Source organism: Lytechinus pictus, chromosome 13, assembly GCF_037042905.1.
Source record: "Lytechinus pictus isolate F3 Inbred chromosome 13, Lp3.0, whole genome shotgun sequence".
In the NCBI taxonomy this organism is placed as follows: domain Eukaryota; kingdom Metazoa; phylum Echinodermata; class Echinoidea; order Temnopleuroida; family Toxopneustidae; genus Lytechinus; species Lytechinus pictus.
Genome location: NC_087257.1, coordinates 17,934,166 through 17,952,993, shown reverse-complemented (window position 1 = coordinate 17,952,993; position 18,828 = coordinate 17,934,166). Strand labels below are relative to the sequence as shown.

At 35.1% G+C, this 18,828-nt stretch overlaps 1 protein-coding gene across 1 annotated transcript; it reads left to right on the top strand.

Annotated features, from left to right (window-relative positions):
- Window positions 1-1,692: 1,692 nt before the first annotated feature.
- On the top strand, window positions 1,693-18,000 carry LOC129274599 (uncharacterized). The gene is made up of 5 exons (XM_064108693.1): window positions 1,693-2,146; window positions 6,083-6,167; window positions 10,898-11,058; window positions 13,102-13,413; window positions 15,188-18,000. The coding sequence occupies exons 2-5, from the start codon at window positions 6,137-6,139 to the stop codon at window positions 15,431-15,433; spliced, it is 750 nt and encodes a 249-aa protein (XP_063964763.1). The 5' UTR covers window positions 1,693-2,146; window positions 6,083-6,136; the 3' UTR covers window positions 15,434-18,000.
- The last annotated feature ends 828 nt before the right edge of the window (window positions 18,001-18,828 follow it).

The window sequence follows — 18,828 nt, the reverse complement described above, 5'->3', positions numbered from 1 at the left end:
AAAAGGCAAGCCCCTAAATAAACTTTCATTAAAAAAAAAAAACACTGGGTCGTAATGATATATAGAACTTTAAAAATAAATACAAACAATTTTGGTGCATTTTACGAAAAAAAAAGTAACTGATGTGAGAAATATTTTGTTTTATAGCATTAGGGAGAGAGATGGAATGTGAGGGGGAGAAGAGGGGAGGGACAGAGAAGTGCAGTGTACATAACATAGAAAGAAATCGGGCAGCAGGAGCAGGTACTTTGGCTAGTTGCAATTTTAAGAAGAAAAAAGTAATAACAAATAATATACATGTATATGTATATAATATGAGCGCATATAATTCACAATATACACAAAAGCCGAGTATAAATAAATCAGTTATTCAGCATGACCTGCTTGCAACGAGTATTGTAAAATTAACGTTTTTTCAGTTTGCGTTTAAAAATATTTATATTAGGGGATTCTTTAAAATCTTGAGGCAGAGAGTTCCAGTAGGCAGGCCCGAAAAAGACAAATGAATTCTTTGCAAATAAAGTTTTTGTTAAAGGGAGATGATAATATTGTCGTTGCCTTGTTGGGTAACAGTGTACGGATGCATTTTTATGGAACATATTTGAGAAAATAGTGGGGAGATCGTCCTTGCTTAATTTGAACATAAATTGACTTAGTTCGAAGAGATATATGTCACTTACTTTGAGAATAATTTTACACACACCGCGGACTATCGGACCCGCGGACTATCGGACCCGCGGTCTATCGGACCCGCGGTCTATCGGACCCGCGGTCTATCGGACCCGCGGTCTATCGGACCCGCGGACTATCGGACCCGCGGTCTATCGGGTTGTAACCAAGAATACAACCTTGTGGAATTCCACAGGCAACTGGCCTTAGATTCTGATTTATTTATAGTAACAAACTGAATTTTATCAATAATTTAGCTCCTAAACCTCTGTAAAGCTTTCCCTCTGATACAGTAATCTGATGATTTATAGAAAAGTATTTCATGGTTAATTGTATAACGCTTACGATATTTTTTTTATGACATAGGAGAGGAGATGATGGTCAAGAATAAAGCAAAGTATACTCTGGGTTGCAAAGATTTTGGCACGTGACCATCTTCATTAAATATTTGCTAAATAAAACAAACAAAGTAAATTATAGAATAAGCAGCAGAATGAACATAATGGGCAAATTGAAGCAAAACCAAAACCAAAAAGAATGTTAACAAATATTATGGTATATATGTGTGTGGGTGGGTCTGTGTGTGTAACAACTTGAAAAAATAAATTGTGTCCCCTCACCTTTGAGGAGAAATTTCCGCCCATGCTCTATAGTGGAGAGGTGGCCGGTTGCTAATTAAGGCAGGTTTTACTGATAATGTTGTTATTTAGTAACATATAGAAAAAGATTTTAGTACGCCTGTATATGTGACTCTTTCAGATTGGTCCCGAATTTCATGCGATTGGGGCATTTGGCATATTTTTTCCCCTGTGATATGATCAGAATTATCTTTTTTGTGATCCTCTTTTTAAAGTGAGATGACGAGGACAGCATTAAAGGACGTCCCTTTAAGCCATATGGACCCCCCTCCCCGGGCCCCTCCCTCAAAAATATTTCGCAAAATGTCGGTGCCTCCCCATGAAAATCCTGGATCCTCACATAATTATATTTGTACATATTACGTAAGAGTGATATAAGTGTTTCATGGATAAAAATGTGATCGCTTGAGTTCACGTTATTAAAATCTCTGCTTGATAATAAACGACATTCATGTTCCTTCACAATTCATGTTCTCATTTTTCCTCCAACTAAAATTCTTTCATTTCAAATTGAATTGCATCACATTGAATGATCAAGGACCGAAGATCAAGGTTGAACAAATAGTGTGAAGAAATGTTTTGTATGAAATAAGGCGACAGCATCATTATGATGGGCTTACCAAACGCACTGAGGGCAGCGTGTTAATGTAACTATTTTTGTGCAATTACACTTCCTCATTGAACGTTTGCAACTATAATATTATTGCCGCCAAAGAGTCGATATCAGATAGGAACATCAGTTGGATTCGACAAGTGTCACGACCTCACAGTATACAGTTACGCATCTCGATCTCATTGGGAAGAGAACATTCGATAATTCGATTAAGAGGATAAGTAGAGTAAGTAGGCATATATCTGATTTTTTTCTTTGTCATTTATTTTATGATTTTCCTAATTAAGATTAATAAAAACTTAAATTGGTTCTTGTATACACTGTAAAAAAATATTGGGTAAAATTTTAACCAGCACGAGGGTAATTATGTGTCCAACCAATTTGGGGCAGTATTTTACCCAATAGTGTTGTACGGTATGTCACTGACACAGCTCCCGTAGGACTTATGTGCCAAAATTGATTTGTTGGTTGTTTTGGCTTCAATAGGGTCCCTTTAGACCAAAAATGATGGGGTTCTAATTTTCGGACCCTTCCCTTCGTGGGGGTCCTTTTTGGCGCCATATTGGCCTGTACAAAGCCCAATATAAGCATATTATCCAGTAAGGTTGAAAATAAGCAGCAATTACTTTAGAATGGGCAACATTTTCATCATACTGGATAAAATAAAGTGCCCAAAAGAAATGCCCAATGTTGGTAGGACACATAATTACCCCAATGGAACATTTTTACTCAGTCTTTTTCAGAGTGTAATATGAATTAAAAACTGTAATTATTAGCATTGCTTTTTAGTTGTACTTCATTCTATAATTTTGGCAAACTTTCTTTGATACGAGTATTCTTATTTATTGTTCCTTCATTTATTTTCAATTTTCCTTAAATTTTACGATGATGGTAGTTTTTTTGACAAAATATCAAGATTTATAGACTTTTAAACATTGCAAATTTCAATTATCAGAAGGGCACTTAATAGAATTTTTCTCAAAAATCAATACATTATATGTTTTTGATGGCAAGATAATATCTCACTTGCAACTTTCAGAATTATTGCTCCATATGACATTTTGACCCCTTCAAAATGCTTGGCTTATTACCCTCCTGTTTTTTTTTTTTTTTTTTTTTTTTTTACAGCTTACAACTTGTCAATTCCCCTCATTTTTAGAACCCCTAAAGACTTTTAGCGTATATCCCGCCCTCTCATTTCAACAAGTTCTAAATAAGTAATGTATTACAAATTGTTTGCAAGAAATGTTCTATTTTATGTAAATTTCTTATGTTAATTATCATTTATAATATCATTGGAAGTAATTAGGCAGATGTATGTAAGGAATTGGTATTATATTTCATTTCGACATAATACAGAATTTGAATTTGAATATATCAGTCCAGTCTACTTTATTTTCCTCTCCTTTTAATACCTTCCTCCTGACACCAGATGGCTCAGTGGTAGAACGCCCGCCTATAAGGTTGTGGGTTCAATCCGCATGCAGGGCACATTTTTGACGTTCTTGCGCTAAAATTATCGTCATATTCTAAATCCAGTGCATTCTAATCATACATTTAAAATTATACTAAGAATCTTTATCCAATAAAATGCAGCGGCGTAATAGGGTGGGGGGACATGTGCCACAGGCGCCACTTTATGGAGGGGGTGGGGGTATTAAGGAGGAAATGGGAACAAAGAAAAATTGACGTGGTGCTTGCTTGGGGACGATTTGCCCCGATCATGCTGATAGTGTCCAAGCCATGACGTAATTTCCTTCGGCAAGAAATTTATCCACATTTTGCTGCACTCGACCCAGGTGAGGTTAATGGGTACCTGGCAGGAATTTATTCCTTGAAATGCCAACGCGCTGTAAAAGGCTGCGGGGCTATAGCCAGGGTAATAATATCCAATAAAAATTTGGCAGTGATATGCGCTATACAGTGCGTATCAAAAAAAAAAAGTTTACACTTAGAAAAAAATCCTGTAAAATTATACAGTTGTAATATCCTGAAGATTTTTCCACATTTTAACATTGGTACAGATCCATTTAAGCAAATGACGATATAACTGTCGAAAAATATTTCCGCTTGAGTGAGCACCACTTACTTTTGAAAAGTTAGTGAAAAATTATTTGCGCAGAACTTTGAAATAGTTATGCGAATAAAAGTAGACCTTAATCATGAAGAACACGTGAAATTTAGCTAGTAAATTTGATTTGAAGATATATTTTACCTTTTTAAACTTGTTTCCTTGCACAAAACACTTCGAAGAGTGCATTGCGCCCCACCCCACTCCCCCACACACCGAGACCATCGTGACGATATTTGCTTTACAGCTGTGATTTACATGAAATGGCTTAGGCTTGATTTTCATTTTGTTAATCATTGTCAAGCTTGGGAAAAGTGTGGAGAAACAAGAATTAAATGAAAAATGAAATGTAAACCCACTTTGAATGATAAAAACTTAGTGAAAAAATGTTGAAGATGTCTGATATAAACTTTTGCTCAAATTCAGTTATGTCTCAGATCCAGTTGACACAAAAAGGGTAAAGGTTGTGCTTACTAAGTGTTGAAATTTCAATTGGGGTAGCAAAGTTGTTACAAAATGCTTAAATGTATCCGTTTTATTTCAATTGACTAAAAGTGCAAGGGAAATGTAAAAGAAATGTTTTGCAGTGTAAGTTTGATATCGCCCTTTCCCCTTGACACAGCGTGAAAACGAGCATTTCTGCGCAAAAAGATTTCTGCGAGCTTTACAAAAATGGACAGTGCTCACTCAAGTGTAACATTCTGTCAAAACTTTTACTTTCATTGGATAGATGAGACCCAAACCCAAGATTATATGTTAAAAAATTACCCACATGTTGTATATTTTTTAATTCCCAGGGCTTTTTGAAAGTGTAATTTTGTTTTTGATATGCACTGTATAAGCATGTTGGTATTATTATTATGAAAATTGTATGATCTTTATTAATTTGCCTATGTTAAAAAATTCTCACTTAATATTGATCCAATTAGAGCGTATGCCTGTCTATCTTTAATGATAATAATTACATATAACATTTATAGATTACGCTTAATACATGTTTCTAAGCGCTCAAAAAAGAGACAGTCAACAAAAATTTGGCACTTTGTCATCATTTACACTTTAATATGATCTTGTATTGACACGCATCCATTGAACATTCCTTGTTATCTTAAAGGACAACTTCACCCCAACAAAAAATTGATTTGAATAAAAACAGAAAAATCCAACAAGCATAACACTGAAAATTTCATCGAAATCGGATGTAAAATAAGAAAGTTATGGCATTTTAAATTTTCTCTTAATTAAAAAAAACCAGTTATATGCATATCCTGGTTGGTATGCAAATGAGGAGACTGATGACGTCATCCACTCACTATTTCTTTTGTATTTTATTATATGAAATATGAAATATTCTAATTTTCTCCTCATTGTCAAGTGAAACAGTGATTCATTCCTCTATGAACATGTAGAATTAGCATTGTGTAATACTATATGATTCAGTCAAGTCGGTCCCTATGGTGAAATCTGTAAAAAATGAAATATTGTATGATTCAAACAATAAAAAAACAAAAGAAATAGTGAGTGATGGACATCATCGACTGACTCATTTGCATGTCATTGAGTTGTGCATATCACTGTTTTGTGAAAAATAAGCGAAACTTTAAAATGCCATAACTTTCGTATTTTACACCTGATTTCGATGAAATGTTCAATGTTACATTTTGCTGGGGTGGACTTGACCTTTAAACAGATACTTAGAGATTCTTTACGCAAAATTATGAGTATTTTATGACTATCATTGAAAGACAATTAAGCCGGATGCTAAGAGGAAACATAGATTAATGTAAACTATCTGTTGGGCAAACAGTAATTTCAAGTCGAAGTCCGAACTTTTGACATTTTTTCTTACTTTTTCATTTTATTTATTAAGTTTGTGGTAACCTAAGGTCAACAGTCTGATAATGTTGATTGAAGCAATACGTTGTATTTTGAACTTGATATACACATTCTTGGTTATAGAATTGCATATTTTAGTGAAGGATTTTTACTTCCGAATCGATGGTTTACTTTCATGTTTGGCATTTCTTTCACTGAAACTTTTTGCCCTGCGTTAATAATTAAACCACAATGTTTTTTTTAATTGCCTTATAGAAAGAACACAAAAAATAAAGGACTGCTCCATTGTCTTCAAGTGATAAACTAGCCATGGGTCTCATTATGTTATTCGTATTTGCAGGTAAGTACGAACTAGAGAAATTGGGTTGGATGGCTGGTGGGCCAGGCGGCGATTTTTCTTTGTCAGTACTTGTCCACCAGACGAGAGAGGGCAATCGAAATGACGAAATATTAGGCTGCTTTGGAAGCTTTGAATCAGATTACAAATAATCTTGTACTTGGTTTTTTTTTCAGAGTCTTGCCTCAATTTTTAATTAAAAGAAAAATCTTTGAAAAAAAAATCGTTGTTGGCGAGACTCGAACCTGCGTATGAACTCGATTTAAGATTGGCTAAATGATTGAGCCACACAAATTGAGCTGATCAAAGGGTCGGAAATAGCGATATATGAATATTCATGAGGTGAAGTCTGACTAAATAAACCCTAATCGTCGCTCCCACTGCTCTCTTGCGTCGGGTGCATACGTAATGACGAAAAAAAAATCGCGGCCGGGCGTTTTTGTCACCTTTCTGGAAAGGTTCGTCAATTTTTAAACTAGGGTGTCAAAACAGACACAATTTGTTATCCCTAGAGGAACACACCCTGCAAGAAATTTTAAGGGGGGGGGGGCAATTGTGTCGTATCGGACAAATTTTTGCGTGAATTTTGACATAATTTTCGAAAATAATATATTTTACCCTTCCCTCTTCTTCCCTTTTCTCTTTTTTACCTTGGTCGACCGTGATTTTTTCTTTTTTTTGAAGGGGGGGGGGATAAGTGCCCCCAAGGCTTACTACATGATTTGATGATTCCCACCTTCTCACTCTACTATTTTCATTTGGTGTACACTAGCTAGACTTAGCCTAAATATCCACTTACAGTGTGTGGGTGAGTGAGGAAGTGTGAGTGTGTGACATTTTTCAGAGGTGTATCAATAATTGAATAAAAGTATTATTGTCTGTGATTGACCCTCAACCACTAGCGTACCTACGGGGGGGGGGGGGGGCAGGGGGGCACTCTGCCCCCCTGACGAGCCACAACCCATACAAAAGTCATATACCTGCCCCCCCCCCCTGACGAGCTTAAAAGACCTTTTTTGCCCCCCCCCCCCCTGACGAGCTTGAAGACCTTTATTGCCCCCCCCCCCCTGATGAGCTTGAAGACCTTTTTTCTTTTTTTTTTTTTACTTGTCAAATTTTTTTGGCGGCCGATTTTGCCCCCCCCCCCCTGTGGAAAATCCTAGGTACGCCACTGCCCTCTCAACGCCACCATTCGAAAGACACGACGAAGGTTAATTGGATTATGGCGCACGCCACAGCGCCCAATTAGTATGCTATTCACGCATTATTTATATTTTCATGTAATTGTAAAATAAGTCGGATCCTTTGAATGACGGTATATATTATTACAATCTCGTCGACTCTTTATCTTGATATCATTACGTTATGTTATATGCCTATATACTTAACCCATAATTTATCTTCTTTATTTTTGTATAAAAAGAAAAACGTGCCAAATGTTTTTGCTAAAAAAAAAAACATGCCAACTGATTATTGCATGGTCTTAGTCTTTGATTACATGGGATCATTCTTCAATAAGGCTCAAACAGATGATAAGGTACTTGTAAATACTTGAAACCGAAATCACAAGAGACGATTTAATTTGTACCAATACATTGCTATTTCCATCGGTGATGAAATTTCTTTATACAGAGTGACCAATAAAAATGAAATCAAGATCTGCCGATGCTTTATCAACTACTTCTTTATCAAAATGCAATTTCTAAAGGCCATCGCGCGCATACCTTTAAGCATATTAAGACTGGTCCATAATCTGATTTTACAGCTACTTTTCTGAAAATGTGAATTAAAACAATGAGTGTTACTTGAGGTTCAAATTAAACTGTAAGAATTTTAATATAACAATTTTGGACGATTGCTAGACTTTATTTTGGAGAAAAGGCCAAAATAGTTTCAAATCGTAGCCAATCGTACGACTGCTATGACGTCGTTACGAGATATTAAATTCACTTTTATTCTAAGAAGGATGATAGCATAGTCAAAGATTTGAACAGGTATTCGTGCGATGATTTTGAACATTACAATGTAAGATATTCCATGTCTCAATAAGAACATCAAATTCTACTAAGTTTTATTCCAAAATCGGATCGCAGACCAATCGTAAGGTGTGCCGTGGCCTTAAAACATATACGATCCTATCCTATCCTATCTTATCTTATCTTATCTAATTGATGTTTAGGCACAACCATGCGTGAAATGTATTGGTGTGAGTTATGTATGATTATTATAGTGATTATTAGTGATGAAGTTATGAAAAAAGTATAGAAATAATTAATTCTCGATGCGCTCTTTTCTTGAAGAACTGTATATTGTAAAGAGGTCTATAATGATACTAATATTTATATTGTAATGTAATCAGGAGACAAACCCCGATTGCCTTGGATCACTCATAACTCTAAATCTAAATATCCATTCATTAAATACAATATTATAAAAAAGAATGCCATAAATCTTTTAGATATTATGGAAATCGTTCGGTTTCACGTGCACGGTCACCGTATAAGTCCATGGCAACCTTAAATGGCAAAATTACAATAGAGCGAAACTTGAAACCTCGAGATCTAAAATTACATAAATTTGAATATGTAAATTGAATGAAACAATGACAAGGCCGGTCGTAGGGGCGGCGCCAAGGTATTTTGATATGAAGCGGGCACTATAAATGTCTTAGATTGAGTGAGCGAAGCGTGCGAGCAAAAATTAGGGCCTTTTTATACCAAAAATATAATTTTGTGATAGATTTGACACAATAATCCAAATTCAAAATTCACCCCCTCTCTTTCCTTTTCTCCATTTTCTCCTTTTTTTCTTGACCGTGAATATGTTTTGGATCCTTGCCTCACAAGCCTCCCTCCCTTTGTACGTCAGCGCTAAAGAATATACTTATACGTCATGATTTTGTATTGTATATATTTTTTCTGCTAGGAATAAATAGATGTGATTTTTAACTTGATTGCAGAGTAAAAGTTATCCGTTATAAGTTTGAGAAATGTGTATGTTTGAGCGATCATGGGGGATATAGATTTCGAAGAAAAGGGTAAACAATCAACCGTATTAATTAGTGAATGCTAAATAAAAATGTCAATCAACCAAGAATATAAAGTTTAACAACAATATTAGTATACTTAAAAGTATGGCGGATGATTGATGTTCGCATGATTTCTTTGGTTATTTGAATATCGTATAGTTTTACACCCCAACAGCCAATCAGCAGTAGATTGGAATTGTGATCAAGATAACAATCGCAATGACAATGAAAACATTTCTAAATGAAATGCAGGTTTGTGTCGGACTCGATTCACACATTTAACAGTATAGGGTAAGACGTGGGCAAACTTGTTTGACTTGAATGTGTAAGAACCCCCCACGGCCCCCCCCCCCCCCCATAGCATCGTACCCACACTGCAAAAACTCCGGTGTTGATTTAACACCAGCCCGGAATTATTATGTCCACACCAGAGAAGCATTGAAATAACACCAGTTTGGAATCAAACCAATGCTGTTTTAACACTAATTGGTGTTGTATAAACACATATCTGGTGTTAGATAAAAACCAAACTGGTGTTGTTTAACACTTCTCTGGTGTGGACATAATAGATTCCGGGCTGTTGTTAAATCAACACCGGAGTTTTTTTCAGTGCAGCAGCTTGCTGTGACCGATGCATATTGCTCAATATTTTTATCGTATCCCAATGTGTAAACATCACAAAATGAGATAGTTAATGCTTATTTAGTTACAACGCCATTTTGCTGTTATTATCATTGTCATCATGATTATTTTTTTATCTGTACACTTATATGTATTAATAATGAGAATCGAATTTATTTTTATTGGAAATAAATCAATTAAATCCATTTCATTTCTTCATGTATATCGGCTTCTTGTAGTATTTTGATGGGGGGGGGGCAATATGAACCCAATTATTTTCTCAATTGGACATAAAGTAACGTCACCTATATACCTGAATTCTGGACGTTCTTATTTCTTCTTCATACCCGAGTCCCTCTCTTTTTCATTCTTGTCTGAGTCGGTAGCTGAGTGCCAGGGTGACCAGACGTCCCGGATTTCAAGGGACAGTCCCGTATTTCAGCAATTTGTCCCGCGTCCTGTACGACCCTTCCCAGGACGCCATTTTGCCTCGTATTTCACGATTTCCATTACATTTGTGCGAATATTCAAGCATTACTTCTTCTTTTTTTTAAATATGCACAGTATCAAAAATGGGGAAAGGGTGAAATATGATACCGTTTTTGTGTAATAGTTTGTCAAAATCTATCACATTTTTTGCTCGCTTGCTTCGCTTGCTCGATTTTTTTTTACCCTCAACGAATGTTGGCTCAATGGTAGAGCGTTCGCCTCATGAACGGGGGGTCGTGGATTCGATCCTTGGCCGAGCTACACCACAGACTTATAAGAAAATGGAAGCTTCTGTCTTCTTGCTCAGCATTTAGATTGGAAAAGGGTAATAATAATATATTATGTTATGCAGGGCCGGCTGGTAGAGCAATTTCCAACTGAAGTGGCACCCCGGGCAAATAAAACGTTATTATTATCATTATTATTACGCCATGTTAAGCCCTCTACTAAAATGCTGGGCTCATTACGCAATTGATCTGGTCGCTCCCTTTCCCTTCGTAACGTCGCCCCCTACATTAACTTATTAAAATAGAAAATTAATATTATTTTTATTATCATTATGATTATCATTATAATTATTATCATTATTCAAAAGGATGCCTGACATTGTCAAGTGCCGTGTCGTGCTATACCTGCACAAAGGATAATGTGGCTTTTGATGAGCTAGAAGGTGTCTTTGAATCGAGCAACTGTTCAGTACCCAGCCCAAACAACGGTTTCGTCGACATTGACAGAAACTGCACTGGAACTTGTGTCGTGAGTATATTAAAAGACAAGGAATTCTTTAAAGGGGAATGAAACCTTTGGAACAAGTAGGCTTGTGTCGAAACAGAAAAATCAAAGAATAAGAACAAAGAAAGTTTGAGAGAAATCGGACAAATAATGAGAAAGTTATGAGCATTTTAATATTGCAATCACTAATGCTATGGAGATCCTCTCATTGGCAATGCGACAAGGATGTGTGATGTCACATGTGAACAACTTTCCCTTTGATGGACTATAAAATATTTTGTCAAGTGCACAAAAAATGTTTGTATTTAATTTTAAACAAAATTATTATTAAGACCCAATATTTATTTGTTGTAATTTTGTAATGTAACTAAGATAGGGGCTTGTCTATTGTACAAGCTTTGCTTTTTTTCGGCAAGTCCCTCCGTTTTACTTTTAAATACAAATGTCATTTGAGATATCTTTATTTACTGAATTGTGTTCCTTAAATCTATGATTATGTTATATATATTATATTTTGTCTTGTAGTATTTTCGACCTTGTTATGTTATGTTTATCATATTATGTACAATTGTGAAACGGAAATAAATAAATCAAATCAAATCAAATCAAAATACCCTCAAAATGTCTCTTTTTGCCTTTTCTTATGGTGATACAAACTCTTTATCCCTGCTGTATTCTTTAAAAATATGTATTACATGCCCTCCTATATAGAAAGAACACATGATCTACTGATAGATAAAAGAGGCAATTTAAGTGAAATATATACTAAAGTAATGGGGAGAGTTGTACACAAGTGACATCACACATCTTTGTTGCATTGCCTATTTGAGGATCTCCATAGCATTAGTGATTGCAATATTCAAATGCTCATAACTTTCTTATTATTTGTCCGATTTTTCTCAAACTTTTGTCGATCTGTTTCTTTGATTTTTCTGTTTTCACACAAGTCTACTTGTTCCAAAGGTTTCATTCTCCTTTAATAATTGGTAGGATAGAAAATACTATTTTAAACAAATCATAGAAAATTCGATTTTTATTTTATTTTATTTATTTATTTATTTTATTTATTTATTTATTTATTTTTTTTTTTTTTTTTTTTTTTTTTTTTTGTATGCTACATCGACTCGGCTTGATCATGAGGCTCAATACCTCACTTGGGATACACTGAAAAAACGCCGGTGTTCTTTTGGTAGAGCACTGGTCAAGCATGTACGAAAGGGTGTTAGGTTCAAATCCCGGTCCGAAGTTGCGTTCAGATAGGGGGGGGGGGGGGGGGCTTGAGAGGTGCTTGCACGCCCAAAACACGACCTCCTCAAAAACAGAAAAAGAAAAGAGAGAAGGGTAAATTATGATATGCCCGCTGCTCCCCCTGCTCCATATCTGACTACAGGGCAATGTAATTTTCTCACATCATGTTTTTTTAATGTTATTTTATGTTTTATTGTAATCTATGTTTATATAAAATTATGTTTACCTATTTAGCATTTTTTTATTTGAATTTAATAAAAAAATCAAGGATAAGACCGCCATAATCATGTGTTTAATGACGTTAACTGGCAGCTGCTGGTATTTGTCTTCATCCACCACTGATTTTATTGTATTACTCTATTTTTAAGTATTTCAATTTATTATACTGGTGTTATTTGTTGTTGTTTTCTGGTTTTACAGTTGCTTCTCCGTATGTTGTATGTAATGTTTTAATCTTTTTACATTGTATAATATTGTAATATGTTTGTATTGTAACAGGGCTCTCTTGTAAAGCAGTTAAGTACTGAAGAGACTGCCATGGGTAAATAAAACAAAATAAATTAATATAAAAAATATAATCTTTTTATGGATATCAAAACATGGTTGCAAACGTGTCGTGATTAAAGGTCAAATCAACCTCAACAAAATTTATTATACTTGATTCAAATAAAAAAAAAGCATAATGCTGAATATACCATCGACATTATAATCCACTATTACAATGCTTTATTGAAGTCAAATTATTTTCGACGAAAAATACGTTATTTGTGAAGCTCTATTAATGCGCATAGTTTATTCTTTTTTACTCATATTCCACAGACGAGCATATCGCTGTCGTCTCAAAATTACGACATTGATCGGTCTTGCTATGAGGGTACCCCGTCACAAATTGCGTCACGATGCGATCAAGGCTGCACAAGTCCTTCTAATTGTCGACAATGTTGTGATTCCGACTTGTGCAACAGTGATTCTGTGGATAATATCATCTCTGAGCAACGAATGGGCCAAACATGTTACGAATGCCACCACAGCGAAATACCATACACCGGTTATTTTAATCCCAGTTGCGGATTGAGCTTCGACTCTACCGGGGAAGGAGTGAGGTACTCATTTTGCCAGGGTCTTTGTTTTGTGAGTATCATTAGTTACGATTACATGTAGGATATGATTATTTTCCACTTCCTTCTTATTCTCCTCCCCCTCTCCCTGCTCCTCCTCTTGCTCCTCCTAATTCCTGAATGCATTCCTCTTCTATATTTTTTATTCAGTCTTCTTCTTCTTCTTCTTCTGATTCTTCATCATCTTCTTCTTCGTCTTCTTTTTCTTCTTCTTCTTCCTTTTTTACCTTTTCCTTTGGCGCTTCGCGCTCACATTTAATCTTTACCGAGGATATATTAAATTGCGCTATGATATTTCATTATTTTGTTTAGTGAGATAATGTACATGATTACAAAATTGGTCTAAAATTTTATCTTCTTAATCTACAAAACTTCAGCTCGCGTTTCGCGCTCGCATTATTCATTTACCGACATATTATCCTCTTCATGTCCCCCCTCATGATTTTCACCAATTTCAATAGAACTTAAAACATTGGTGTTTGAGTCAGTACGTAAACAGATTTCAGCTCCCTTTAGCATTTTTTCTATTGACGTCATAAGCCACGTCCATTTTTACACGATCTCATTTATGAATTTTCTATTTTACAGAAAACATGTTTATTATGAAATTAAAGCTAATAAAAAATCAAATGTACACTCTAAAAACTGGAGTGCTAATTTAGCTCTTAAGGAGCGTGTATAGTGACTGCACTTCGGAGTGCTGATTTTCCCGTTCAAATTTGAACTAAAAAATCAGCACTCCGAAGTGCAGTCACTATACACGCTCTTTAAAAGCTGAATTAGCACTTCGTTTTTTAGAGTGTAAATATATGGATCACGTGCAGTTCATTTAAAGGTCATTTAAGGTCATCAAATGTAAAATTGGGGCACAATAAAGAATACAACATGCAATACATCCTATGTTTAGAAAACTAACATGCATATATGCATTTTTTCTGAAAATGGTAGTTGAGGATTTGTATCTCAAAAGGATATATCAAACATATGTTTATTTCGTAAAACAGAAAAGTCACAAGGAAGAGGATGTGATAAATGTGTTGTGGTCTTCAATTTGTGTAAATTAAATCAATTGCTTTTTAAGTGCCAAAGTGGCAACTGCCAGATTCTTAAGATACACACCGTCAACTACCATTTTCAGCCAATGATACATATTATACGCTGGTCGCTGGATGTTAGTTTTCTAAACACGAGATATGTTGTATTACTTTCAGTGCCCCAAGTTTACCTTTGAAGACCTTAAATGACATTCAAATGATCTACAGGTGATTCGAATGCCATGTAGTCCATATATTTACATTTCATTTTTCATTAGCTTTAATTTGATCCCAAACATTAATTCTGTAAAATAGAAAAATCGTAAATAGGAGCAATGTGTAAAGATTGGCGGGGTTTATGTACGTCAATAATTAAACAAAATGCTCAAGGGTGTCCAGGTGACTTCGTGCTCATATTATTTGATTAGTGAAATACTTATCATCTTCATTTCCTACAAAATCCTATTCAGGTCAGTGTATACAACAAATTTAGAACGCGCTTCGCGCTTGCGTTAGCAAGATATACAACAGTCCTTAAAATGTTCTGTTTCCAGGTCTGAATACATGCAATACATAATATCAATTTTTTATGAAGCACATAATCTTGTTGTAGAAATAAATCTATAACATTTACTTAAACGTCAGTTTTTGGACCCCCTAAAAAAAAAAAAAAAAAAAATGAACTCTTCGAGCAGCCGATCGGGAAAAATGTTGATTTTTTTTTCTTTCTTTCTTTTTTTTTTTACTCCGTAGAGTGCTATCACTTTCATTGAGGGTGTTGAAGATGTCTGGCGGGGGTGCAGCAGACAGGGAGCCTATTGTGACCGTGCCAACCACCCTTACCTGGAAGACAAGAGTGTCAGTTTCAATAATCTGGATTATAACGCGAAGTGCTGCCAAGGCTCACTCTGTAACAGTGGACACTTCGTTGGTCCGTCTGGTGGCGTGATCGCGCTTGCCATTTCCTTGGCTCAAATCCTCTTTGCCCTGGAGCTCTGATTTTACTTTGATTTTATAGCAGGATGTTTAATTTCTTTTCGTTTAATTCAATTTCCAACAATTATCAACTTTATTTTCTGTCTTGCATTTCGAAATTATGAGTAAACTTTTAAAAGATATTCAGATATTTCAGATATTTTTTTATTGTCCATAATGCAATCGGGTACAAACGGAAATTCAATTAAAAAATACATATTTAGTTACCAAGGATGTATATAGCATTTCCATTTTTTTTTAATTAAAAAAAAACTGTCGATTAAATGCACTGCTATGTAGAGGTACACGTGGACGGAAATCGAAACCCTGACTGTAAAGAATCAGCCTGCTAGCGCCTATTAGACCTCTCGGCTAAGGCACCCTCCGACAGTAAGCATTAGTTGTCACAATGATTACGTTAATAAAGAGAAGGATGATAATGCAATAGGTGGGATGAAGGAGGCTACTAAACAAAGCCGAACTTGTAGTGCAGTCTCATGTTAAAAGCATTACTAGTTATTATATACAATATGCGTTTGCAATGATACATAGGCGGGATCCAAGGGGGGCAGGGGCCCGCTCCTTATTAGCGGAGCAAAAAAAAAGAATAAAGGGGGAAAGAAAGAAAAAAAAGAGAAAAGAAAGGAAAAGAGAGGAGAAAAAAAAGAAGAGCAGGAAGAAGAGTGAATACATTAAGATGAGGGGAGAGTTGGAAAAGAATATTTCACTTCACTATATAAAATTTTCGCTCGCGCTTCGCGCTCGCATCGCCTGTTAGATGATTTAAATATATGGAGTTTAAAATATCAGGTTTTTAAGTCAGTATATACAAAAACATTTCAGCTCGGAAATCGAACTGTCATTGTCTTGTTTTATTTTTAAAAAGTGTTCTGTAAAAATATTAGTTTTATGGTCTAAATATTAACATTTTCTGCTGCGCGCTCTCAAAATTTGATTTGACAGGTACCTATTATTTTTTCAATTCATATATCGATTGTAATCAAGAACAAATTGCTTGATTTCTTAACCCAAATTGACTTGCATTTAATTCGAACTATCCTACAACGCCCCATATTATGTAACTCTATATCTACCCCTGTAATTCAGTAGAGAAATATGACGTCATAATCATCTTGCCCCCCCCCCCCCCCCACGAATTGCCTAGCCCCACATCTATGTTTAAAAAAAAATACTTTTCAATGTTATGGTTTATAGATTTATTTCACATATATTTGAAATTTTCTGATAATATCGATTATTTTTAACAAATTAGCAATTTCATTAATAAAACACTGCGACATTATGCAGAGAGAGGAAAAATATTACTCATGATTAGTTTGAATCATCTTCTCTTTTTCTTCATGTCAAGTATCTCTCTATGTCTGTCGCATTCGAAATGTTTGAAGTAGAACAAATATTATTTCTTAATAATTGAATACATAATGGTTACCTCTCTGTGTTCAAAATGGTTTGGAATATATTTGTTACTTTTATTTTCGTTTTTAATGTGTGTAGTGTACATTAGTTACCATATTTATTCGGAAAATAAACTCCTCAAAAAAAGTTTGGAAATCTGAATTTGATCGATATTCCCTCCTCGGTTTTAGTAAATATCAATGTTTAATTAATATTAATGAACAGAGCATTTGATTCTCTTTAAAATGATACCCTAAAACATGATATAATTATGGTTCACATGGAGGTGCAGTGTATGGAAATGTGGGGCACGGTCAAAATTCAAATTTTGTCCGTGGTGATGAGTGAGTTTCTCAGCGGTTTCTTTTTACTTTGATCGATAATTCCTCATCGGTTCTTAGTAAATACCAATGTGTAATTAATATCAATGAATAGATCATTTAATTGTCTTTAAAATGATACCCTACATTATGTGATTATCGTTCACATGGAGGTGCAGTGTCTTGAAATGTGGGGCAGTGTAAAATTTCAAAAGTTGCAAAATGACACAATATTGAAAGTCACTGTTCTTTTTTTTTCAGTGGGTGGTGATGAGTGGATTTATCAGAGGGTTTCTTTTAATTATTTTCACGCACCATAACATCAACATTAACATGGAATCAAACACACCTCTACACAAGCAAACACATAACAAACAAACAAACAAACAAACATGCATGGGTATTTCAAACCACGACTCAAACCATGTTATCTCACAGAACCATCACTACAGAAACAGGGGCTTGATTTGAATGGATTTTCATCTCTACTGACACAGACAAAGGAATCATGTTCTGTATTGACCCTCCATGACTATTTCTGCTCGTTTTGCAGCTTTTCAATTCAGACCTCATCCACTTTTGAATCCTGCTCTCTCCGTGATGGCAGGATCATAACAATCATGATATCATTTTAAAGAGAATTAAATGATCTTTTGAATGATGTAAAACATGCATTGTGTAAAATTGGAAGTTGGGAGAAACTAATGGCCAAACACAGATTTCCAAACTTTTTTTAGGGGTTTAGAAGACCAAGGGACCAATTATCTCGTCAATATTTTACATATTTTCTTTCGCAACAATGCATTTTAAAAGTGTGATTCTAAGTCACTTAATAAATCTTTGTGAACACCCGGAGATTTGTTTTCCTTGTAATTTATTATTATTATAATACCAATTCCTTCCTCGTGGTTGGTTGACATGACCCCCCCCCCACACACACACAAAGAGCAAGGCATGAATAAAGAAAGAAAGACAGAAGGAAGGAAAGAAGGAAAGGAAAAGGGAAGGAAGGAAGGAACGAAAGAAAGAAAGAAAGAAAGAAAGAAAGAAAGAAAGAAAGAAAGAAAGAAAGAAAGAAAGAAAGAAAGAAAGAAAGAAAGAAAGAAAGAAAGAAAGAAAGAAAGAAAGAAAGAAAGAAAGAAAGAAAGAAAGAAAGAAAGAAAGAAAGAAAGAAAGAAAGAAAGGGTTGTGATTCCCTTTAAGAAAATTATCAAATTTTTGGTTGGTAGAAAGTTTTCAGCTCTCAATTTTTTTTCTCCAATTTTAAAGAAGTATGAATTGAAGGTTTAGCTATTCCTGGTTCTATTTTTACAGAAATTGTTAGTCTCAGACACTGACGGATCCAGGGAGGGGGGCACAGCCGGCCCGTGCCCCTCCCTTTGAGAAGCAAAATTAAAATTTGTAATGTAAAAATGCCCTTAAAACAGTAGTGAGCACCCTCTTGAAAGTGAAGACATTTTTTTTTTTTTTTTTTTTTGGGGGGGGGCTTGTTAATTTTTGCTTGATAATTTTTTTTTCGGGGACGCAATAGCCTTAATTTTTGGCTACCCCCTTTTTTTTGCTTGTCAAATTTTTCCTCGGAAAAAAATGTGCCCCCCCCCCACCTTTGGAAAATTTTGGATCCGCCCCTGTTACTTAGATAAAATTTATAATATTTTGTGTGTTACTCTTTTTGTTATTTTC

Coding starts and splice junctions, on each gene's coding strand:
- LOC129274599 (XM_064108693.1), top strand. CDS start 6,137: ATGGGTCTCATTATGTTATTCGTATTTGCAG. Junction 6,168..10,897: donor TATGTTATTCGTATTTGCAG/GTAAGTACGAAC, acceptor ATTATTCAAAAG/GATGCCTGACATTGTCAAGT. Junction 13,414..15,187: donor TTTGCCAGGGTCTTTGTTTT/GTGAGTATCATT, acceptor TTTACTCCGTAG/AGTGCTATCACTTTCATTGA.